At 46.5% G+C, this 26,582-nt stretch overlaps 1 protein-coding gene across 1 annotated transcript in view; it reads right to left on the bottom strand.

Annotated features, from left to right (window-relative positions):
- The window catches only part of ANO2 (anoctamin 2), a 341,322-nt gene that overhangs the window by 142,089 nt on the left and 172,651 nt on the right, over positions 1-26,582 (bottom strand). The window contains exons 13-14 of the mRNA XM_061418167.1: positions 19,617-19,699; positions 12,312-12,422 (exon numbers count right to left, since the gene is read on the bottom strand). Coding sequence (XP_061274151.1) covers positions 12,312-12,422; positions 19,617-19,699 — 194 coding nt within the window. The remainder of the gene's footprint in view (positions 1-12,311; positions 12,423-19,616; positions 19,700-26,582) is intronic.

Raw genomic sequence — 26,582 nt, 5'->3', positions numbered from 1 at the left:
GGGAGAGAAAAAAAAATGCAGCATGTTCCACGTTCTGAAACACGTCCTTCAACATGTAAGGAGACCTACTTCACTGACACAGAGCGAAAACCTAAGGGAGAAGGAAACAGACAAAAGGGTGTGAAGCTTCCTGCGCAGATCAAAAACACAGTGAGATGCCATTCACACTGACCTCCGTGGGGCTTCATTACCTGTTCAGCTTGTCGGCAATCGTGACACCTTTTGAATTAACTTTCCCTGGATGATACGCCCTCTACTGAATTCCTGGCCTTCTGATTTTCTGACTAGATCTTATCTGAGGCACTTTAGGACCTAGAACCCTGATACTGCGGCGTCTGCTCCAAGTCTCTATGAGCCTTACTATGGACTGGAGAGGTCCAACTTCAACTGCCAGCCTCTAGAGTGCTTCGTCTGAAGGTTTTTTTTGGTGGCCCGAGCCTTTTCTGCTCACGTGCATGTTCAAAGCAGGCCAGAAGTGCAGGGGAATTTACATGTGTATGTTGCATGCACACACACACACAGAGCATCCCTCAGTGGTGACTGATGGAACAAGCAGATCCCCAGCTTCTCATCCCTCAGCCAGTAGAACTATAAAGCGCATGTTACGGACCAGCTCCCAAAATTTCCCAGCCGAATGATGCACCAGCTGCCCAGAGTGGTAAGTAACTTGGCTGATGCTGTGCCCTTTGTTGGGGGCCTTTTCTTCTCTGTCAATGTCCCACTCTGCTACCTGGGTCTCCCCACTCCCAAATAAATTTTGCATGTGAATCACTGTCTCAGGATCTGTATCTGAAGAAACCTAAAGAAAGGGCCATTTTTCTTCTAAGTTCCTTTACCTTCGTGAGAGTTAAAAAAGTAATATCTAGAAGACCACTGCATCCACTGGGCGATTGGGCAGGTGCTGTGTGGAGGCCCCTGCTCGCCAGCTGGAGCCTGGCTGCCAGGCCTGGGTGGTGGACAGAGAGGCAGACCCCTTCGACCTCACCACCTCAAGAGATTGTTGCTGCAAGAGCATAATCTGGAAGCCGCTCCACCCACCAAAGAGCCCTCCCACCCGTTTTCTTTGAAAGCTTCTTTCTGGAACGCCTTGTCAAAGATTCGCAAAGGAGTCAAGACACCCTTGACCCTGGAAGAATTTATTAAACCAACACTTTGATTTTTTTGGCACACGAAGGGCGAGAGAGCAAAGGAACCTGACGGGCTTGTGTGCACTTCCAGTGAATTCTAGGGACGTGAAATAATGACCTTGGCCCAGGCAGCAGAAGACAAATTTAATTTACGTGCTTCAGGCCGTATATGGAAAAATCATTTAGATGAAAAAAGAAAACCCCAAACTGCAAGTCACTCGTGGCAAACATCACACATCCCAGTGGTATGCGCTGGCCCCCGTGAGTGACTCTGCTGTTCCAGCGCTCCCCAGCCTTGCACATATTTGGGCCTTGTGTTTTCCATGAAGGTCTGGTCTGAAATACCATCGTGACTGTGCCCAGCCTTAGCTCTGAGGCAGACCCGCTACTCCTCTCCACCCCCTGACCCGGCCCCCACTGTGCCCTCATTTCCCAGGCGGCCTGTCTCTCTGCAGCTTCTGCTCCATAACCTAGGCCTCGAGACTTATTTGTAACATCTTAATATAGATGCAGGCCAGCAGAAATGTATACACGGAGCAGAGACAAAGTCTTACTGCAGCCAGGGACTTCTGCTGACAGTTGAAGGGGGCCAGAGCCCCCCGCATCTTATGGCCCAGGCCACCCGAAGAGTCTCTCGCTGGGATGGATAATTCATAGGCTCCATGAAGCGAGATGTTTATGAGCACATTCTATGCTCCTCTGGCACACTGATCCATGAAGCCCGAGCCACCCAGAGACTGCTAAGTAGAGCAAAGTCTTCCGGATAAGGAGTTGCTGGGCTTACGTTTAAATCTCATGGATTTTAAAGGCTGTCCAGTCAGAAACCATCAGGCCCCTCCAAACCCAACCCACCACCCATACAGAAATACACACACAAGCACCTACACACACACATATACACAGAGACAGATAGGAACAGAGACAGATAGAGAGAAATAGAGACACAGGGGGAAGATGCTGGGGTGCAGCCCCTCCATGGCCCAAGAGAGGAGTAGGTGGGGAGCCCAGGAACAAGCCTGGAAGAAGCCAGCCTGCCTGGCATGTCCTTTGCACACACTTTGTCACTGACTGCTGCCCCCCAGATAAATCCTTGAAATTAATCATTTATCTTTTTATGGGCATCCCTGGTGGCTCAGTGGTAAAGAATTCGCCTGCCAATGCAGGAGGACATGGGTTTGAGCCCTGATCCGGGAAGACTCCTGGAGAAGGAAACAGCAACCCACTCCAGTATTCTTGCCTAGGAAATCCCACGGACAGAAGAGCCTGGTGGGCTACAGCCCGTGGGATTGCAGAGAGCCGGACATGACCGTGCAGGCACACACTTAGTTATCTGTTTAAAACCCTCCGCCCTTGCTCACATCCTCTACTCTCAAGCCTCTGTGGAGAGGAAGCCCCTACCCACAAGGGTCCCCAAAAGTTCTCAGTTCCTGAGCCTTTCACAGCTCAGTCATGTTTATGGGATGCTCCTCAACTGAAAAAAAAAAAAAGATTAAAGGTTACATTTAATGAGGATTTAAGTCCCTTTAACTTAATTAGTCTTTATGTCCTAACAGCCTAGTAGCCATTTAGGAAAAAATACACAATAATTGAAAGAAAAACATTTTTATTTCATTCTTCACCCTAATTACTTGCTAAAAGGATACATCCACCTACAGGACACCAGGCTCCTCCCTGCCAGGAGTCCCGCTGGGCCTGACACTTGCAGCTTCTGTTTCACAATAAATCTGTGCTGGAGCTCTGCTGCCCTCACGGCAGACCCAGCTTCTCAAAGACCTGGTGACACTGACGGGCATGTCTTGTGGTTTAGCACTGATCCTGCTGGGGTAGCGGCCCCACCAGCGTCTGGCAGATCCCAGGTATTGTTGGGCCGCCCTCAAAGATGTTTAAAAACACCATGACTTCTGTGCGTTCCCTGAGGCACCCTGGGGTGCCCTGGGGAGCACAGTTTGGGAAACACAGTCTTCCTGTCAAGAAACTTTCTTGACAAAGTGTGAAAACTTGTTCATGGCTCTCTCCTGAGACAGAGACAGAGAGAGTGTGTGTGCATGTGTGTGTGTGTGTGTGTGTGTGTGAGTGTGTGTGTGTGCAATTAAATCGATATTTCCAGAAACAACCTGGGTTCCAGCCTCACCTCAGCTCCTCACTATGTGACACTTTAGCCAACTGAGCCCCTTTCTGTTCCCAGGGTTTCCCTTTGCCAACCAGGAACCTCCATTTTTTCCTTTTTTTAGGTGACAATACAAAATATTTATTTTCAGCAAAAAAATAATATATATATATATATAATGGTAAATATTGTTGACAAGGAAATGTATCTCATGCAGATTAACAATACTTAGTATTTTAATATTAATACCACATAAACTAGCTCAGTTTTAAAAGTTCTAATCCCATGTACCCAATGAGGAATCTTCTTAATCCCCAAGACAAGTCTGGGAAAACTATGGGAGAGGTATTCTTATGATTTTTTTGACCCTCCAACAGTCATTCGATATCTAGTGCCTCCAAAAGAGAGCCCGAGGGAAGTCTGTTCCACAGGACTTTCTGGTAGACGCCTCTGGCCCTGAGTGAGAGCGCAGACGGGACCCCGCACCCCAGCTCTGACAACTCCCCGCTTCTTCCTGCCGTCGTCCCAGCCTCCCAGCCCAGGCCTTCAACGATGCATAATTTATTCCACATGTTTGTTTGTTGCGCCTGCCAGAGGCATCTGCCGTAAATGTTTCAATACTTCAACTTTAGATGAGTTTTCTTTTGAAATAATTGTCCCCAGGGTGGTGTGCTGAGCAGTAAGTTAACACCCGTCCATCCATAGGCCTCCTCTTGGTGACTATTCCCCATAAAACATTCATTAAATGTCAGCATTGCAGGCAGTGCCAGGCCGCGGTGGGCCAGGTACCCACACCCACCTTGGATAAACATTTGGGTGACGACAAGTCCTGAGAGGTAAACTCCTGGGATGCATTCAATGGGGTTTTAAAGGTTCTCCTAGGGACAGGTTTCTAGCAGACTTTCACTACCTACTGCACCATTTCCCCAGCTTGCCACATGCTCCCTGCTCCTTGACACAGAAATATTACATGTTTTTCCTTCCTCACGGAAGCCTTCAGGTCTGACCCCACCTGAGTCACTCTCATGGCACTGTCTCACATACACACAGACACACACTCACAGGTGCTCACACCACAGCCCACCCTCCCCGCTCACATGAATGTTCTCAACAGCCCGGGAATTTGACGTCAGAGTCCCCGATGACTCATGTATTCTTGCCTTAATGTCAGTGGTCAGAATTCTCATGCTTTCTGCCAAATTTTTATTTCTAGTCCCAACAGCCTCTCAACTCCCCAATACAAGGACTTGGCTTAAGTGACCTATCAGTGGCTAGTAGGTCCCAAAGTGGTGCTGACTTTTGACTGGACCTCTGGCCTGTCCTGCTCCACTTGGCCCTCAGACCTACCCTCCAATGTCCCCTTCCTCTGCTCGGTGTTGCCGGGTGCTGAGCCCTAAAACCGTATCTCCCGGAATAATCCATCACCTGAACTGTGGCTGTATTTGGCCAACAGGGAGCATTGGCGGTGGACTCAGAGGCAGGAGGGGGACACTGGCTGCCTCTACCTGCGTCTCCAGAAAGGGCTGCACCTCCTGCCAGGTGCCAGCACCTGCAGGGTTTGCTGAGACCACCTCCCTCTTGGTCCTTCCAGCCCTAAGAGTGGGAGCAGTCCCCTCCTGTTGTTAATCTCTGCTCTGCCTCACCAGCCCCTGCTTGCCTCAATTTCCCCTATTCTAAAAGACCCATAGAATCAGAGCTACAGTTTTTCCAATAGTCGTGTATGGATGTGAGAGTTAGACCGTAAAGAAGGTTGAGCACGGAAGAACTGATGCTTTTGAACTGTGGTGCTGGAGAAAACTCTTGGGAGTCCCTTGGACAGTAGGAAATTAAACCAGTCAATCCTAAGGACTGGTGCTGAAGCTGAAGCTCCAATACTTTGGACCCTTGATGCAGAGCCAACTCATTGGAAAAGACCCTGATGCTGGGAAAGACTGAGGGCAGGAGGAGAAGGGAGCGACCAAGCATGAGATGGTTATATGGCATTACTGACTCAATGGACATGCGTTTGAGCAGACTCAAGGAGATAGTGAGGACAGAGAAGCCTGGCATGCTGCAGTTCATGGGGTTACAAAAAGTTGGACATGACTTAGGGACTGAACAACAACAGCTACACCTTTATAATTAGTTCCTGGGATTATTTTCCCTCTTTGGAAATATGCAGCAAGCCTTCCGCTTTCTGATGGTATTCTCACTAGTAGGAAGTTTATTGCAGGAAAGGAGGCGGGACTGGGATGAGAAGGGTCAGGGGTGGGAGGCAGAGACCAGGACCGCCCCCCAATCCCAGCAGCCATAGTATCTCGCCAGCTTTCTCAAGTTAGAGCTTTATCATCTCGTGTGAACAGAGAAAAATCTTGCCCTGGAGGGAAACTTGAGGAAAACTGCAAATCTGTCCAGAATAGACTATTTCAGAAAAAGTCCAATAATCCAAGAGAAAAAAAAAATGGAGCAAGCTTATTCTTTTATGAGAAGTTCCAGCCTCATATTCTTCCTGGGAAACACAATATATCTCTGAGTTTATAGTCATGAATCCTCTCCAGTGTTGGTTGAACTTCTTGCTGGAAACGGAGCTAATTCTACTCACTGTTGCTCTCAGTGGAAATATGGCATCAGTCCAGCAAGGCTGCCACAAAACCATAAAGGAAAAGCAGGGTCTCTGGTTGTCTTGTACCCATATTTCCAACGACACCTCATTCCTTCCTGCCTTTAGAATAAGCAAGAACCTCAAGCATGATTCTTCAGGAGGGTCTGAGGCTCTGTTGAGAGCAAACATTCTAAAAGCAGAACAGCACAAGAATCAAAAGCATTGTTCTTTTATTCTCATTACTCCAGGCGCTGGGTCGACAAAGATCCTGTACAATGAGGTATCAGCTCACACCAGTCAGAACGCCCATCATCAAAAAAAAATCTACAAACAAACAATAAATGCTGAGAGGGTGTGGAGAGAAGGGAACCCTCCTACACGGTTGGTGAGAATGTTAATTGATACAGCCACTATGTAGAACAGTATTACGGTGGTTCTTTTAAAAAACTAAAAATAGAACTACTATAAGTGAAGTCACTCAGTCGTGTCCGACTCTTTTGCGACCCAATGGACTATAGCCTACCAGGCTCCTCCGTCTGGCCATGGGATTTCCCAGGCAAGAGTACTGGAGTGGGTTGCCATTTCCTTCTCCAGGGGATCTTCCTGACCCAGAGATAGATCCCGGGTCTCCTACATTGTAGGCAGATGCTTTTACTGTTGAGCCACCAGAGAACTACTATATGATTCAGCAATTTCACTCCTGGGTATATACTCTGAGAAAAGCATAATTCAAAAAGACACATGCACCCCGATGTTCGTTTTAGCACTATTTGCAATAGCTAGGATGTGGAAGCAACTTAAATGTCCATCGACAGATGAATGGATAACGAAGATGTAGTATGTATACACAACAGAATATTACTCAACCATTAGAAGGGATGAAATTGGGTCATTTGTAGAGATATGGATGGACCTAGACATGGTCACAGAGTGAAGTAAGTCAAAAAAAGAAAAATAAATATCATATATTAATGCACATATGTGAAATCAAGAAAAATGGTACAGATGAATCTATTTGTAGGATAGGAGTAGAGAACAGATGGGGGAGGAAGAGACGGGGTTGGGAATGGGATGATTTAGGAGCCTGGGATTGGCATGTATACACTGCCATGTGTGAACAGCTGTAAAATAGACAGCTAGTGGGAAGCCACTGTATTGCACAGGGAAGTCAGCTGGGTGCTCTGCAGTGACCTAGGTGGGTGGGATGGAGGGTGGGTGGGATGCAGGATGGGAGGGAGGTCCAAGAGGGAGGGGATATATGTATACATATAGTTGATTCACTTCATTGTACAGCAGAAACTAACACAACATTGTAAAGCAACTACACTCCAGTTTTTTTTTTTTTAAAAAAGCATTGTTCTTAAGTTAAACCATCTGGCCATATACAAGCTTTGAGCAATTTCCTTCTTTCTAGATAAATAAGCCTCAGTTTCCTCACATATAAAATTGGAAATAATAATGGCTTTGAGACTTAAAATGAAATAAAACCCATAAAGACTCGCACAGAGCAAGCACTCCATAAATATTACTTCTAAGCTCATCTCTTTACCATCTTCACTATGCCCACACTCTTGAACATCATAACAGCAGATATTAAAATAGCCAAATTACCACCATCTAAAATGAGACAGTCTGTCCCCCACAGTTATGGGCTAATGACTGACATGATCTGCCATCAGCAGAAAAAAGCAGAGGCTACAATCCAATCTCCCCACGTGACAACTGAGGCAGAAGAGACTGCAGATGGGCTTGGCCACCTGGTGATACATTGTGAATTCTCCTCAGGGAAGCCTATAGACAGAGTTAAAGAGCAATGGGTCACAGTTAACAGCACACTTAATGGTGAAAGGCTAAGTTCCAGAACAAGACAGAGAAGTCGACTCTCATCACTACTACTCAACACTGTACAAGATATTCTTGTCAGGGCAATTATGGAGAAAAGAGGGGAGGGACAGAGGATGGAGAGAGAGACAAAATGTACCCAGGTTGGGAAAGAAAGAAGTAAAACTCTCTTCAAGATGACATGATCTTATAAACTGAAAATCCTAAGGAATCCACTAAACACTAACAGAATTAATAAATGAGTTCCACAAAGTTGTGGGATATAAAATCAATATACAAAAATCAACTGCAGTCCTATATACTAGCAATGAACAATCCAAAATTGAAATTATGAAAACAGTTACATTTGCAACTGCATGGAAAACAATAATACTATTGTAAACAAGTTTAACTAAAGATGTGTAAGAACTGTACCCTGAAAATATAAAACGTTTTTGAAAGCTCTAAATAAATGAAAAGATATACCATGTTCATAGATTAGAAGATTTAGCATCATTAAGATGGTACTACTGCCTGAATTAATCTACAAACTCAACTCAATCCCTATCAAAAATTCAATCTTTTTTTTTCAGCAGAAATTGACAAGCTGGTAATAACACTAACATGGAAATTCAAGACACCCAGAATTGTCCAAAATTCTGAAAAAGAAGCATAGAGTCACATCCCCAATTTCAAAACTTATTACACAGGTGTAATAATTAATCGAGATAATGTGGTAATGGCCTAAGGACAGACAAATAGGTTAATGAAATAGAACTGAGTGTCCAGAAAGAAATGAACTCTTACATTTATGATCAATTGATTTTTGATGAGGGTATAAAGATAGTTCAATGGAGAAAATAGTCTTTTCAACAAATAGTGCCAGAAAAACTGAATAGTCATGCAAAAAAATGAATGTGAACTCCTTACTTACATCATATACAAAAATTAAAGTGCATCATAAACCTAAATTTAAGAGCTAACACTGTAAAGTTCTTAGAAGAATTGAGTGTATATCTCTATAACACTGGATTAGGCAATGGTTTCTTAGATACGACACCAAAGCACAAGCGACAAAGACAAAACCAGACAATTTGAAGCAAACTGCATCACCAATTAAATTTTTAAAAATCCACAGAAAGGGAGAAAACATTTGTAAATCATAGTATTTGCAAAGGAACTGGTGTTCAGATTATGTCAATAACTCTTAACACAATAATAAAAAGAAATTAACCCAAATTTAAAAATGAACAATGAATTTGAATAGAAATTTTTCCAAAGCATACATAAAAATTGCACATAAGCACATGAAAAGATGTTCAACATCATTAGTCATTAGGGAAATGCTAATTCAAACCACAACGAAATACCACTTCACACAAGTCGGATGGATAAAATAAAAAAGATGATAACAAGTGTTGGTGAGGATGTGGAGAAATTAAGAGTCTTCCTATATTGCTGGTTGGCATGTGAAATGGTGCAACCACTTTGAAAAATATCACAGCAGTTCTTCAAAATGTTAAACCAGAGATACCTTATGATCCAATAATCCTACCAAAAAATGTGAAAACATACATCCATACAAAACCTGGTACACAAATGTCCATAGCAGCATTGTTCATAACAGCCAAAAAGTGAAAAGCCATCTATAGGTCCATCAACTGATGGCTGTATAAATAAAATTGGGTATATCCAAAATATGGAATACTATTTAGCAATAAAAAATGAAAGAAGTACTAATACAGCTACAAGACGGGTGAATAACGAAAATATTCTGTTAAATAAAAGAACAGAAATAGCTCATTTTGCATGATTTCATTTACACGCAAATCCAGAATGGGCAAATCTGTTGAAACAAGAAGTAAAAAACTTGCTTCCCAGGGTATAGGGTTTCTTTTTAAAAAGATAAAAATACTTTAAACTTAGATTGTGGGAATGACTGCACAAAACTGTGAACATTCTGAAAACAGCTGGACTGTTTAATTTAAATGGGTGAAGGTTATGGTCTGAGAATTAAATTGCTATAAAGATGTTTTTAAAAAGGAACTTGACATCTTTAAGAAAAAAAAAACTTTCTAAGAAACAATAGGCCTTGGGGATAAGGTGGAGCTGAGTTTGACTACTAGCTCCTCCACAACTAGCTATGTGGTCTTCCATAATTTCCTCTACCATCTGAGCTTGGACAAATGGAAGGTTTTTTTTCTTTTTAAAAAAGTTTTTATTTTATGTTAGATTATAGCCGATTAACAATGTTGTAATATTTTCAGGTGGACAGTAAAAGGACTCAGCCATATATATCCTTATATCCATTCTCCCCCAGACTCCCCTCCCATTGAGGCTGGTGCATAACATTGAGCAGAATTCCCTGTGCTTATACAGTAAGTCTTTGGTTATCCGTTTTAAATATAGCAGTGTGTACATGTCCATCCCAAGCTCCCTAACTATGCCTTCCTTTCCTATCCGCCCCCAACCTCCAGCAATCATAAGTTCATTCTCAAAGTCTGTGAATCTGTTTCTGTTTTGTAAATAAGTTCAGATAAATGGTAGTTTTAAGCATTCAAGAGGAAGGAATATAAGGAGAGACGGAACACGCAGCCTCAGGGTTACAAAGTAGGCAGAGCCAAGGTGAGCCTCTGGGATGAAAGAAGCACATCCAAAACCATCATCTAGACTTTGACTCTTGGTCCCTGTCCATTTCCCAGAAGCTCGTGCCTTTCCTAAGCATCCCGCCCATGATGGTGCCCCGAGAGTCCCATTTTGCCGTGGGTATTGACCTCCACTCTTCCCGGAGGCTAGAGAAACATCACTCCCATCAGGCAGCAACACGTGCTTCTCTCTTCATCTCCCGCCTCCGGCTAGACTTACAGCATGAACAGAAGCACACTTCCGATAGTAACAGAACGGAGGGAACGCAAGTAAGATGCTGACAATCAAATTCCCAGCCATTTTTAGCTTACACTGCTCATTTGGGAAGGTCATTTCCCTTCCAGTACCTATAAGGCATTAGAGGCTTTGAGCTCTGCATTCTCAACAGTGTAATGAAAATAAATGTTGAATGCTGAAACGTAAACGTATGTATCATTCATAATGCATTCAGATGTCTTTCAATAATTCATGGTTCCTGAAAGTTATTTCACCCATCATGTATATATATCCAAGTAGTGCTTAAGTCAGAACCACAGTCTCAACGTACGTAGATTCAGCTCCTCGGCATTCCCGTCTATGGAATTAAAATTAAATGAGTCAGTGGTCAATAAAAGTTACGTGTGATTTCCATAGAATTACCCAATGTGTGTTACCCTGGGGTGGAGAAAGGGGGCTGCATGAGATTGCCAGAGTCGACAGGATACAATATGCTCGCTTTCTGATGAAGCTGGTGGCGACGATTACTCTTCCCTAAGAATGAACTCATTTTTCTCCCCAAATAATTGGTGGTCTTTGACTCACTGTTTTCTAGGGAAAAATAATTCAGACAGGCCACCCCCTTTCTCTTCTAAGTCCTGTTTCTTTTATAAAAAAAAAAAAAAAGGAAGAAAGCAAGCTAGCATTCTGGGCTCAAAAACACCACATTCTTCTGTATTGGTGCTTGAATAAATTTGCATGTTAACATGAATGGTTCCAACTTAAAGAATGTAAAATTAAATAAAATTTGAATTCGAATCCAAAATGGAGAAAAGACACATGTAAAAACAACAGATTGTCGATCTCGTTGATTTTTTTCAGGAACCAGATTAGGAAAGACATAAACACACATACACACACACACACACACACACACTCACACACACACACATACTTGGTTTCAAAAAGGGTGGCATGCAGAGGAGACCGGCACTGCCAAAGAGGAGTCTCCCCCGAACCCCCACCTCACAGGCACTGAGAGTATTTACGGATCACAGTGCAGTTTCTGAAGCTCTGTTGTGATGTCTGAATGCCACCCAAAAACTCAGAAAATGACTCACGAGCCAAGTTCACCATCACCTCTCTACTTTGGAGGCCCATCCAGAGAAAATGAAATGTGAGGAACGGCGTATGAGCAGCTCAGGCAAACAGGCTCGAGTACGCCTCTGCCAGCCCTAAGAGCCATTTCTCAATTCATCCTTGAATTGTAGTTAGATGCCCAGACTGTCAGAGACAGGCCTGGGTTGGAATCCCTGATCCACACCCCCCATTCACTGGCTGGGTGACCTCCGGCCAATGACTTAATTTGTGCACATAACTTTTTTCATTAGCTTTCATTTACAGAAAAATTGTGCCAGCTTCATAAATTTATTGCAAGAATAAAATGCGCTGAGAACAGCGTCTGGCCCGTATCAGGAACTCGGGGAGGGCTAGCTGTCACTGAGATGGTTGGTCTGGCAGTGGTTGCTATTGTTATGCACCGTGTAGGTGATGAAGTCCAGAAGAACCAGGCCTGAAATGGCTTCTTGCTTTTCCGACCGGGTCTCCCATTTCGTCCAGACACTACCACCCAGGAAAGAGATAAATCGAGTTGTGGCAGAAGCCTGCTCCCCACGAGCTCTGCCCTCTGGACAATGAGGGATATTATCAAGCTTTCTTTCCATCCTGTCCCACCACTGTCAGCCCTTCTTGTCCACAAAGGCATTCCCAGTGCAATGACAACAGGATCTTAAGAAATAAACAGGATAGTGAGCACCAAGCGCCGGCATCTTACCTCATCCTCAGCCTCAGTCCCACTGGTTCCCAGTTTCTGGACCACAGACTTGTTGCTCTCCTTCAGCATTTTCTCGCGAACTTTCGTTTCATACTCAGGCCGGGAATGCTCCTAAAACCCAGAGTCAAAGAGTGGTTAGTACACAGGTAGGGCAGCCTTGGCCTGCAGGGCAGAACCAGACACCACATGGACAGTGAGTCAGGACAAGGGACCGGACGCTATGGGACGAAAGCTGCCACACCACTAACAACCACCACACCACTCACAACCACCACACCACACACGACTGCCACACTACACACAACTGCCACAGTATACCCCACTGCCACACCACATGACCACCATACCACACACAACCACCACACCACACATGACTGCCACACCACACACGACCACTCCACCACACACGACCACAACACCTCACCACACACGACCACCACACTACACGCGACCACCACACTACACACAACTGCCACAGTATACCCCACTGCCACACCACAGGACCGCCATACTACACACAACCACCACAACACATATGACAGCCACACTACACACGACTACCACACCACATGACTGCCATACCTCACACAACCGCCACACGACACACGACCGCCGCACCACACACGACCGCCACACCGCAGGCATCCACCCCACCACAACAACTGCCATACCACACCCATCCACGAGGCGTCTAGACCAGGAAAACCAGGAACACAACGTGGCAGGAAAGGAGGACACACGACAGTTGTTATCACACTGAAAACCAAACCTGAGCACGCTCCTGGGGGCAGTGCCAGTGTTGAGAAAAGAGAGAGGAAGCGTTAACAAGCAGCTGATACAGACAGGAGCCCTGAGCTGCACACAGCAGTGAGCAAAGGCTGCCTCCAGCCACCCCACCATCTATCCTCAGCCTCCACTGTAGTTTCAATAAGCCCAGTCCCAGCTGGAGAAACAGATGTGCCCCACAGCTGGATGTTAGGGCAAGGACCGAGTGTCTTCCTCAAGTCATTCTTCCGCAAGTTAAAAATGGCGGCCAATAAACATCAAAGCTAAAGGCGGCCACAGGGAATCTTAAAACTTGCTTGCCTGGACCTGTTTCCTGTTCAGTCTAGGTGAGTAACTCACTGGCAAGTGCACCGGTGCTCAGGAGACATCCCCGGGGCCACTCAGCAACACAAACCTGAACAGTGAGTCACCAGGCATGAGAAAGAGAGCCTGGCTCGTTGGAAAGACCACAGTCCCAGCAACTCAGAGGCTGGGGCAGGAAGATGCACGGCTGACTTCAAAGAGAACTTAACGGTGTAAGTTAAGTATCTTCCCTGCAGCTTTCAAGGACCAATATCCAGGATGTGAGGACTTCACATTCCTGCAACATTTACCGAGAGCTCCCAGGCAGGGATCCCAGAGCTGGGTCTCAGCAGACTCAGAGAACACACATTCCCTTATCACTGCTCATGCCTCAGAGATTCCGAAAGCCAACAAGCTAGGCTCCTTATCTATCTCTGACTTTCCTGGGAAATGCCATGATGCTGGAGAGGAGAAACTACACGCGTGACTCATAAGAATAACTGATATAAGAGAGAAGGAGCTATTCCAGAATTCTGAAGGCTTCCCATCATCAACCAGTCTCCAGGATGCAGTCCACCCTGAGAGGTGGGACCTTCTCTGCCTGCTGAACCACAGGTGGCGGTGCCTCCTCCCAAAATCTTCGAGTTTTATAGCTTGTACGACATGTAGTTCTTGATCACGTATTTTTTTTTAATTATTTCCTAGTTGTTCTGCGTGTGAGAGTCTTTACATCCTAATATAAGAATCTGCTATCTGGTCTGCACTATTTTGTGCTTCTCACAGTAATTAGCACCATAGGGAGCACACAGAAATCCCTAACTGCTTGTGCAGTTCACTTCGTTTGGTCTCTCCTCTTCATCCATCCTCCAACATAGCACTTCCTAATGTGTGTGCCAGGAGGGTGTGGGGTTAAAAAAGGATTCCAGGCTCGAACTGATTGGAAAACTCCATACAACGTGTCACCTGAGAGTCACAAAGAGCCTAATAAAAGCTCTGAAAAGGTTCTCCTGTAAAGACACCTGCTGAATATTCTTCAGCCCAGCAGGTCCCACAAAACTTCTTTTACTTCCAGCAAATAACATCCTGCAGAAATACTCTGGGAAACACAGTATGACCTTTTCCTCCATGGCCTCTGAAATCCAGTTGCTTTTCTTCTATATGATCGCTATGGAAGATTTTAACTATAAAATAATAGCTGAGTGTTTTTGTTGAGTACCAGAATCTGGATTCCAAAGACCTTCAGGCAAGACTTGCTTTCACCCTGTCACCCACTGCAGAGGAGCTTCAGGGCCTTCTCTTCTGATGAGAGGAGGCTCCTGACCAGTCCCTGATTTTCCAAAGATGGGACATCACATAGAGGCACCTCCCAGTTGTGACTGTGGCCCCCGCACCGTACTCTGGGCCCCAGTTCAGATCCCCCTCATTTGTTTAGAAGAAGCCAAGAGCTCTTGGCACATAGGAGTCCAAGGCTCTGAAAGCGGAGTCTTAGGCTTCTCTGCTTTGCAACTGAAGCAAGGTCAGACAAAGATCTCCCTGCTTACAGTCAAGAAGATCAGGTTAGGTCACAAGATTCCTCAAAGGCAGGGAGCTGGATCAATGATCTCCCAGCCAGAGTAGCATCTAGACCCCCATGAGCGTGGCTCCAACATATCCAGCTGTGGGCAGGTCATCATTAAACATAGCCTCCCTGGATGGGTGGTCTGATGCCAAGTCATCACAAATACATAACCCTCCCACAAAGCTTTGGGAAATATTTCACAAAGCTGCTTCCATCTGTTTGATCCCTCAGGAGCTGTCCTGAAGAGAGGGCCTAGGCCAGCTCAGAACCAGTCTTTGCTTATCTACAGAGGTAAATCTGCAGATGCAATCAACAAAGGTCTCCATCCAAGAGCCATCAAGCATCTCCTGTTCTCTGAGCCTGTGGGAGCTCTTTTCCAGGTTCTGAGGCTACATACAAGGTCCTTCCTCTCCAGGAGCTTATCCCGAAGTCAAGGAAGGTGACAGTAACCAAACAAACCCACCAATAAGAAGCCAGCAGGTGGGGACTCAGAGCAGCAAGAGAAATGTCAGGCTGGCCGCTTCAGAAAGGGGATTTAGGGAAGGTATGGATGTGAGAGTTGGACCATAAAGAAGGTTGAGCACTGAAGAACTGATGCCTTCAAATTGTGGTGCTGGAGAAGACTCTTGAGAGCCCCTTGGACTGAAAGGAGATCAAACCAGTCTATCCTAAAGGAAGTCAATTCTGAATATTCATTGGAAGGACTGATGCTGAAGTTGAACCTCCAACACTATGGCCACCTGATGCAAAGAGCTGACTCACTGGAAAAGACCCTGATGCTGTGAAAGATTGAGGGCAGGAGGAGAAGGGGACGACAGAGGATGAGATGGCTGGACGGCATCACCAACTGAACAGACATGAGTCTGAGCAAACTCTGGGAGATGATGGAGGACACGGAAGCCTGGCGTGCTGCAGTCCATGGGGTCGCAAAGCGTCAGACATGACTTAGAGACTGAATGACGACAGCAGCCGGAGGAGGGTAACGCTGGGACAGGAAAGCCAAGAAAGAATCAGGTCAGGTGGAGACTGGCACCTTCAAGGCAGCAGAAAGAGCCAGTGCAAAGCCTAGAAGGAGCCGTGGAGAGAAGGCAGATCCAGGAGGCTGGAATTTCCAGAGGAGGAGAAGGCCACCATGAGCTGGGCTCAGAGAGGAGGCAGGAGGCTGTGTCTTATGTGATGGGAAGCCGTTAGGGACAGCTAAGCCTGACATGGTAGATGTGGATGGGAGAAATGGAGGGGAGGACTCTATGCCCAAATAAGGCCACTCTTTGAGGGGTCCCAAGGACACCTGGGGCCTGAAGGCAGAAGGTAATTGGGCAAGAGAGGTGGCCAAGATGAAGACCACCCCGCTTCACAGCAAAGACTCATGAGGTCTGGCAGAAGGCTCCTTCAACAGGCTCCAAAGGAGTCTCTTGGGACGTCTCTGCTGGTTCTACAAGGAGGCCCCTCGGCCTGGGGCTGCTGACCCAGGACGTGGGTTCTCCGGCCTCCTTCCCCATTCCCCTGCTCATTTCCATGGTGTCCCATGTGGAGGGGGCACCCCAAGGGGGAGGGACAGAGGGTGGATGTCTCTGGTCTCTGTGTGAGTTAGCACCCTCCCCTCCCACACATTTCCTAATAAAGACCACAGGAAAGAAGGTTGTCTGGGGGCTCTGTCTGTACAGCTGCCTACGGGAGGATTCCTGAGACTTGGAGATCAGAGAAACAGCTCTAATCATAACCTTCAAGGACTCCTGCATCCCTCTCCCCAAAGCCCAGGTAGTATTTGCCATTCTCTTGCTCCTCATTTGAACATAGGTTAGGGCTTCCCTGGTGGCTCAGACGGTAAAGAATCTGCCCACGTGACAGAGATCAGAGCTTGACCTCTGGGTGAGGAAAATCCCCTGGAAAAGGAAATGGGAACCCATTTCAGTATTCTTGTCTGGGAAATCCCATGGACAGAAGAGCCTGGAGGGCTACAGCTCATGAGGTCGCAAAGAGTTGGACACAACTGAGCAACTAACACTAAATCTGCCCCCGACACTTCATATAAGTCCCAGGGTGGGTCTCAAATACCTGCCAATCTTGCCTTCAGTGCCTTCTCATGACCTAAGGAGACACAGCAGCAATCAGGACGCTCCCTGGCCTGACCACCAGCCTGCATTTGCTGTTCTGCCCCCCACTGCAGCCCAATCCCTTTTCCCTGCAGCCAACAACACTTCCCAGGCATCTCACTACCTTTGAGCCACACATGAGCTTCCCCAGATCAATGGTCCTGTTGGCTGTTTCCTCATATGGGTACCCGTTCTTCCCTTTGCTCCTCATTAAAATTCAACCAGTCTCCAAAACCTTGATTTTTTGTTGTTGTTTAGTTGTGATCTTATAGACTGCAGCACACCAGGCTTCCCTGTCTTTCACTATCTCCTAGAGTTTGCTCAAATTCATGTCCATTTAGTCAGTGATACCATCTAACCATCTCATCCTCTGCCGCCCCCTTCTCCTTCTGCCTTAAGTCTATTGTTTTTAAGCATTCTTTTAGGCCAGAAGTAATTTCTCTCAAACTCACTGTTGTATTCTAAATATTCAGAGACCAGAGAGCCCCTTAGCTGAATTCAGTCCTTTGAAGATGCTCAAAGACCATGTCTGTGGGATTGCCACACCCCAAATCAGAACCTGGTCCATAGTAGTTGTTTGATGTGCATGTTCAGATTTAACTCAATTTAAAGTGTGTTTAATATCCAAGTCCAAAAATCTAAATACCTGGAAGCAAAGACACAGCTGTCCTCCCTTCTCCCGATCACGCCTGCCCCGAGTCTGGTGCACAGGGACACATAAACAATGCTTGCAGAACTGATCCACCCCCAGGAACCTCACACAGAGAGCCTGTCAGGACCAGCGCCTTGTGCCAGGGTGAACCCAGGCTTGGTCAGGCCCCTCTCAGCCTGCACAGGAGTTCCTGAAGTCAGGCCCCTCCCAAGACTTGACCATGGCTCATCGGTTAAACAGGAAACAGGAAACCTGGTTACAAGAAAAAAAAATGGATTAACATCTCACTCCTGCCAGGGGCCCAGGACTGAGATTTCCAGGGCACCGAGTCCTGATAGATGCCTTTCTCCATGTGAGTGTGTTCACACATCCTCTCTACAGAGAGACTTGCTGGCTTCCTCAATGCTACTCGGAAGACACACTTGGCCTGTTTCTGGCCTCACACAGGCTTAGGTGCCAAGAAGCTTCTTCTTCTTTTCCTTGGAGACCTCAGAGTCCTGGCCTTAAGAGAAGGGAGCTGTGCCCCCACCCTCTTCCCACATCCAGCTACAGCCCTCTCCTCTCTTCTCTCCTCTCTCCCTCTCTGTCTCTGGAATGAAATGGAACAGGACAAAATCACCCACACAGTCCAACTCTGATAGCTCTTTCCGTTGGAAGCACTGCCTTGGCCACTTTTCCCCAAGAAATGCAATTGCCTTCATTATTCTGCATTGCTTATCTTCTTAACTAATTTGTATCCACTCTGAAGGCAGAATCCATATGTACATTCTCTCATTTGCCACAGAATCTGCAATGTTATGAGTCCCCAGGTATACACTTAACGCAGAAGACTGGGGATAGAGTGAGCATGTGAACTCAATCCATGGTCATAGAATGCCCACCTGCTCAAAGGCAAGCTGAATACCTGGAGCTTTAAGGAGAGGGGAGGATGCTGTATCACAGACCAGGGAGCCACACAGACTTGGGAGCAAGACTAAACTGGGGGTGTCACTAGCTTGGATCAAAGCATCAGGGTCACAGAGCCAAGGGTCCCTAGTCTCCAAGGCAACAGACATCAATAAGTGATGGAGAATACAGAAAAGGTCAGCTCTACACGAGGCCACCATATGCTCGCAGCCAGCCAGTCCATGGTACTCAAAATACTGGGGGTGCCTCCTGGACCTCTGGACACTGTCCCACCACCTCATTGACAATGCCCACAGCATCACGAGTGCCTAGCTAATATTCACTTCTGCTGTTCAGGCAATGGCAGCAAGTGGGAATAGATAACATGAGCAACCATGCCCATGCTGGTCATCGTCAACTCCAATATCATCAGGGGCCCTAGTTCTCAAATGAGCCCCAAGGGTAGGTCAGTTACTTTCATCCTTTAAACAACATCTGTCCATAAAACTTGACTCTGAAAGAACCTACGCTTTCTCTTAGCTCATGTTCCCATGTCACATCGGCTGACAAGGTACTGGGTGAGTGGTTCTTTCCTTTTCCATGAACATCAAAGGCACTTGGCACCCATGCCTCCACCCGACCCCCAGCAGGCTACCAGGGGCATCGAGACACGTCCATATAACACGTCTGGGTCACAGCCTCTTGCTTCATGCTCTCAAGAACCAATGAGACAGGAGGTGGAAGAATGTTGAATTGAACCTCAAGGCTACGGCAAGGCTTCTCGTGCCATTTTTTCCCACCAAGGGTCACCAGCACATCTGGCTATGCATCAAGTCTGAGGTCTTACAGGTCAAGAGAAGATAGATGATTTCAACTCTTGGCCTCAGTGCCTATCAACCCTGGCTTAGCCCATGGAGCCAAGCTAGGAAAGGGGTCACAGGAAGACTTGGCAGGTGACCAGCTCCTGTGAGAGCAAAGAAAGTAGCTATTTCACTCAAGACGATTTATTTCCAGAGGCAAAGCAAAGCAGAAATCCAAAGAGAACTCACTTCTTCCTCTTCAATGCCAGTCAGGTCCCAGAAGTAGCCCAGTCGCATCTGTAATCGCTTCCAGTTTTCAAGAAACATGGTAGCTTGAAAAGAAAAAAAAAATTCTATTAATTTTGAAGAGTGGATTGAGAGCACCCTTAGGGTTCACCCCATGGAGGATACACACTGAATATTAGTTGCTCAGTCATGTCCGACTCTTTGTGACCCCCCAGGCAATAGCCTGCCAAGCATCTCTGTCCATGGTATTTTCCAGGCAAGAATACTGGAGTGGGTGCCATTCCCTTCTCCAGGGTATCTTCCCGACTCAAGGATCGAACTCAGGTTTTCTGCATTGCAAGCCACCAGGGAAGCCCCATTTCTAGGTTATAAGAAAAGCTTAAACACTGATCTCAAGACATAAAGGAGCCTATTATACAGAGTGAAGTAAGCCAGAAAGAAAAACACCAATACAGTATACTAATGCATATATATGGAATTTAGAAAGATGGTAACGATAACCCTGATGCGAGACAGCAAAAGAGACACAGATGTATAGAACAGTCTTTTGAACTCTGTGGGAGAGGGAGAGGGTGGGATGATTTGGGAGAATGGCACTGAAACATGTATAATATCATATATGAAATGAATCACCAGTCCAGGTTCAATGCATGATACAGGATGCTTGGAGCTGGTGCACTGGGATGACCCAGAGGGGTGGTACAGGGAGGGAGGTGGAAGGGGGTTCAGGATGGGGAACACATGTACACCTGTGGTGGATTCATGTTGATGTATGGCAAAACCAATACAATATTATAAAGCAATTATCCTCCAATTAAAATAAATAAATTTATATTAAAAATTAAAAATAATAAAAATTTTTTTAAGAAATAAAGGAAGAATACAAGCATTAAAAAAAAGTAAGAAATTGGAATGATGGCTTGTAGCCTTTTTAGACAAACCTCATCTTCCCTACATGCTCTCTCTTCCTGCACCTTCCTCTCACTTTTTTCTCCATCTTTCTGTCCCCCGCACAACTTCCCTTTCCTGAGCCTGAATCATCTCATCCTGAGATTACGTCACATCTCCTAATAATTCTACCTGAGTCCAGGGTCTCAGACTTCCACTCCATCCCGCAGGCAGCTGGGAGATGCAGCTCCCAGAAGTGACATTCATTCATTCTCCAAGCAAATATCTGTTGAATGCCTATCATCCAGACACACCGGTCAGTTTGCCCACTCCAACCACCACAGCCCTTGAAGGGTAGCCCAACATGCTCCAGAAAGAACCAATTCCCTCAGCCCTGAAGCCATGGCTTCTTTAGATCAGGATTGGACACCTGATCCTGCTGATGGGGCCAATAAGACTCTCTTTTGAAAACTGAAACTAAGAGACACAAAGAGAAATGGGACAAACCACATAGCGTGTGAAGAAAGGAGAAAGGTTCCTTATAGTTCCTCCTGCTCCAGTTCCCTAGGCGCCTGGCTGTACTTCATCTCCTGCATCCACAAGCTTGCTTCTTACTTTCTTATAGTCCCTTGTCATTTGAGCAAGCTTGAATGGATTTCCTAACTTGAAAAACCTGACCTCAGGTACCTGCGACATACGAAACACTGCTCAAGACATCGTGAGGAGCTTAGGTGAAAATGATGTGGATTTTGCTCTCAAGTGATTTAGTCTATCAGGAGAGATTTTAAATAACGACTGTACAAAGCATAAAGTGATCAGGGACTTACACACAGCACAGATAAAGGGCTGTGGGCATGCAGAAGAGGGGGTGCCCGCTGCCGGAGTATCTGAGCTGAGCCTTGAAGAGTAATGGCATTCGGGCAGTGCTGAGGGGCAGGGAGAAGGAGGCCAACAATGCCTCAAACTTGCAGCAGGTCCCTATTGTCAAGATTCTTCCCTCTGGATACACAGAATGAGTGAATCTGGTCCATCCCGTCTGTCCCCATCCATTCCCACCGTCTGTCAGCACACACCTCTCATCTGCACTGTCAGGCATCACCTCATTGCCCTCTTCATCCCCAGCTTGTACAAACTGTCCCTGTCCCATGCCACACTCCAGTGCTGCCTTCACCGTTTCCTGACCAGCTCAAGCACCATAAGGTAAGACTCCCAGGCGCCCACTCCACTGCACTCCTACAGCCCTTAGGTCTGGTGTGCTGGAAATGGAAGGGATGTGACAGTCCCTGAGGACACCCCTACCCCACTACATCACCCCCAGTAACAGCCTGGGTGCCCTGCCTTGCCTGCCATGTCAGACCATCGATTGCAACTCAGGTCTGCAGCATACAAATAGGACTGCAAACTCTTCTTCAACTGCTACGTGTCTCTGCTCACCTGGGGCACTGCACAGGGCTGAGCCCAGCAAACACTGAGAGCCTGATCAAGCATGTGGTTCCTTGAAGCTGCATGTTTCACTTGGTGCTACACTGCGGTGCATGGGTCTGTACATCGCTGGTGGTCCGGGGGTTAAGACTGCACTTCCAGTGCAGGGGTCACAGGTTCCCTGGTCAGGGAATTAAGATCCCACATGCCTCAGTGTAGGGTGAAAAAAATCTGTATCTTTGGTTCCTGGGATCTGAGACCTTTTCCTTTTGTGTGTGTGCACCCCGACCTCTGGACCCCAGCCATGGCTTGGGGATGCTCTCCAAACTGGGGGAATGCCTCTCCTTTCCCTGTGCTGCTCCCAGTGCCCGAGGAGGGCTCTGCACACCAACTGTGGTCTCCATGAAGGAGAGAAGTCAGAACGGGAGCAGACGATGGGGTAATAGAGTCCCTGAGACTTAGAGAACGAACATGGTTGCCGGGGGCAAGAATGAGGGAAAAGAATATTTAGGGAGTTTGGGGTGGACATATACACACTGCTGTATTTTAAATCGGTAACCAACAAAGACCCGCTGCACGACACAGGGAGCTCTGTTTAAGGTCGTATGGCAGCCTGGAGGGGAGGGGAGCTCGGGGGAGAATGGATCCATGTATACGTACGGCTGAGTCTCTCCACTGTTCACCTGAAACTACCACAACATTGTTAATCGTCTATACCCCAATACAAAAATTTAAAAAGTCACTGAGGAGGACGCAGGGGGATACGAAGGACCCTCGTGACGATGGAGAGCAGCTCCCAGCGGATATCGCGTGCCAGGTACCACACCAGCTGCCCTGCACACACATCCACTTCACACCTGTGAGAACACGACAGGTAGGCATGATTTCACCCACTTAAGAGATGAGGACCGGGTGCTCCAAGGTTGAGGACCAGCCTCCGTCCAGGTTACTCAGCACCTCGGCTGAGAGGACTGACTTCAGTGACACCAGGCAAGGCTCACAGTGATGGGTACAGAGTGGGACTGAGACCCACGTTTAGGACTGCCTGACCCTGAAGTTGCCGTCCTTAACCGCCTCCCTTCACCTCTCCCTTCCCTACTTTCAATATGGCTTCACTGTCTTTCCAAAGTTCCCTGGAGTTTGAAGGCAGAACCCCAGAGGGGCTGGGCCTGATGCCTCCACCGGCCGTGGGTCTGGCTGACTCCTGCCCTCTGCACACTTGACCTCCCGACTCCAGTTCAGTGACCCCCCGCTCCTGCCCTCTGTACACCCCACCCCCAACCCCAGCTCGGTGACCCCTGACTCCTGCCCCACCCTCTCTCTCTGCAGATAACCACTTCTCCCAGCCTCCTTCCCGGCAGCCTTGGGCCCTGGCCCAGGCCCACCCAGCACAGCACCACTGATCATAATAATCATGTAATGAGAGGCATAACTATTATTTTTAATTGTAATTTGTAGGCAGTCATGCCCTCAGGCTCTTGGCTGCTGTAACCAAATACACAATCACATAAAACACAGCAAAGCTGTTAAAACAACAAAACCAAACCCTAAGCCCAGAAGCGCTGACACAACCCCACTCCATTTGTTTTCCCTGCACTGCTGCTACCACGCAAGGGGAAGAGAGAGGAGACCCAGGCCGGGGAGGGGGTGGGGGCGGGGGGGCGGGGCACGGGGGCATCGTCGCAGAACTCAGGAGGGATGGAGGTATCTGTTCATCCACCAACGAGAGAAAGGGGACAGCTGGTGGGGATTAAAAGTTGGAAGGGACAGCCCTGCCCCCATTTTAGGACCACGCAGAAAGCTTGTGTCCTAAGATCTGGTTCAAAAACATTCTCCTTATTTGCAGCAAAATGAAGTAATTGGCATAGTAAGGAATTCAGAGACTGCCTTGTTTGAGAGTTTGGTGACAGAGCGGCCTGGGTGGGTTGGTGAGGAGGTCATTGAGAGGTGGGTGATTCAGACAATGTCCTCCTTGCCTCTGCTTCCTTTTTTTTTTATTATTATTATTTTATTTTTCTTTATTTTGGCTGTGTTGGGTCTTCATTGCAACATACAGGTTCTCTAGCTGCAGTATGCAGGCTTAGCTGCCCCGAGGCTATGGAATCTTAGTTCCCCAACCAGGAATCGAACCAGCGTCTCCTGTACTGCAAGGCAGATTCTTAACCCCTGGACCACCAAGAAAGTTCCCAGCCTCCACTTCTGAGAGGATACAGGAAGCCCAGATCTGCAAGGCCAGAGATTCTCCATCTCTAATAGTCACAAAGCACAGCTTGGACCCCTGAATCTTTTTTTTTTTTTCCAGCTCTGCACACAATCTCATTTTCTTTACAGAGAAGTTCTCTTTTTTTATTTCTTGGTGGTTTTATTTGTTTACAAATAAAAACATCCACCTGAGAGGGAAAAAAAAGAAAACAGGAAGTGGGAAGGTACAGCTGAAAACCAAGTCTCCCTGTGACAGGGAATCACACATCCCAGGAAAGGCCTTAAGGGGGAGCAGACCAGAGTGATAAAGCTTTAGCTACTCAGTCGCGGTCATATCTGTAAGACACACTCATGGGAATTAGGGCTGCAGCATAGCCAAAGGTGAAAGGGCATTTCAGGCTCCAGTCAGTTCCAGCATATTTGAGGTGATTCCAAGAGGCCGCTTTTTATTAATTTGTTATTCAGTAACTCAGCCATGTCCAACTCTGCCACTCCATGGACTGCAGCACAGCAGGCTTCCCTGGCCTTCACCATCTCCCAGAGCTTGCTCAAACTCAAGTCCATTGAGTCAGTGATGCCATTCATCCATCTCATCCTCTGTCATCCCCTTCTCTTCCTGCCTTCAGTCTTTCCCAGGATCAGGGTCTTTTCTAATGAGTTAGCTCTTTGCATCATAGGAATAAAAATTCCTAGTATTTTTTATTAATACTAGGAATAAATCTGGGACTTTCCTGGTAGCTCAGCTGGTAAAGAATCTGCCTGCAATGCAGGAGACCGCAGTTCAATTCCTGGTTCAGGAAGTTCCCCTGGAGAAGGGATAGGCTACCCACTCCAATATTCTTGCTTGGAAAATCCCCATGGACAGAGAAGCCTGGCAGGCTACAGTCCACAGGGTTGCAAAGAGTCAGACACGACTGAGTGACTAAGCACAGCATGGCACATAAGAGTAAATCTACCATATGACCCAGCAATCCCACTACTGGGCACGTACTCTGAGAAAACCACAATTCTGAAAGACACATGTGCCCCAATGTTCATTGCAGCACTGTATACAAAAGCCAGGACATGGAAGGAACCCAGATATTCATGGAGAGATAAATAGATAAAGAAGTTGTGGTACATTTATGCAATGGAATATTACTCAGCCATAAAAAGGAACACATTTGAGTCAGCTGTCGTGGGGTGGATAAACCTAGAGCCTACTATGCAGAGTAAAGTAAGTCAGAAAGAAAAAACAAGTATCATATATTAACACATACACATGGAATCTAGAAAAATGGTACAGATGAACCACAAAGCTAGTGGAGGTGATGGAATTCCAGTTGAGCTATTCCAAATCCTAAAAGATGATGCTGTGAAAGTGCTGCACTCAATATGCCAGCAAATTTGGAAAACTCAGCAGTGGCCACAGGACTGGAAAAGGTCAGTTTTCATTCCAATCCCAAACAAAGGCAATGCCGAAGAATGCTCAAACTACCGCACAATTGCACTCATCTCACATGCTAGTAAAGTAATGCTCAAAATTCTCCAAGCCAGGCTTCAGCAATATGTGAACCGTGAACTTCCTGATGTTCAAGCTGGTTTTAGAAAAGGCAGAGGAACCAGAGATCAAATTGCCAACATCCGATGGATCATGGAAAAAGCAAGAGAGTTCCAGAAAGGCATATATTTCTGCTTTATTGACTATGCCAAAGCCTTTGACTGTGTGGATCATAATAAACTGTGGAAAATTCTTCAAGAGATGGGAATACCAGACCACCTGATCTGCCTCTTGAGAAATTTGTATGCAGGTCAGGAAGCAACAGTTAGAACTGGATATGGAACAACAGACTGGTTCCAAATAGGAAAAGGAGTACGTCAAGGCTGTATATTGTCACCCTGTTTATTTAACTTCTATGCAGAGTACATCATGAGAAACGCTGGGCTTGAAGAAACACAAGCTGGAATCAAGATTGCCAGGAGAAATATCAATAACCTCATATGCAGATGACACCACCCTTATGGCAGAAAGTGAAGAGGAACTCAAAAGCCTCTTGATGAAAGTGAAAGTGGAGAGTGAAAAAGTTGGCTTAAAGCTCAACATTCAGAAAACGAAGATCATGACATCCGGTCCCATCACTTCATGGGAAATAGATGGGGAAATAGTGGAAACAGTGTCAGACTTTATTTTTCTGGGCTCCAAAATCACTGCAGATGGTGACTGCAGCCATGAAATTAAAAGACACTTACTCCTTGGAAGGAAAGTTATGACCAACCTAGATAGCATATTCAAAAGCAGAGACATTACTTTGCCAACAAAGGTTTGTCTAGTCAAGGCTATGGTTTTTCCTGTGGTCATGTATGGATGTGAGAGTTGGACTGTGAAGAAGGCTGAGCGCCAAAGAATTGATGCTTTTGAACTGTGGTGTTGGAGAAGACTCTTGAGAGTCCCTTGGACTGCAAGGAGATCCAACCAGT

This window comes from Bos javanicus, chromosome 5 (genome assembly GCF_032452875.1).
Source record: "Bos javanicus breed banteng chromosome 5, ARS-OSU_banteng_1.0, whole genome shotgun sequence".
NCBI classification, from domain to species: Eukaryota; Metazoa; Chordata; class Mammalia; order Artiodactyla; family Bovidae; genus Bos; species Bos javanicus.
The sequence above is the reverse complement of the archived record's forward strand: the minus strand, read 5'-3'. Positions and strand labels throughout refer to the sequence as shown.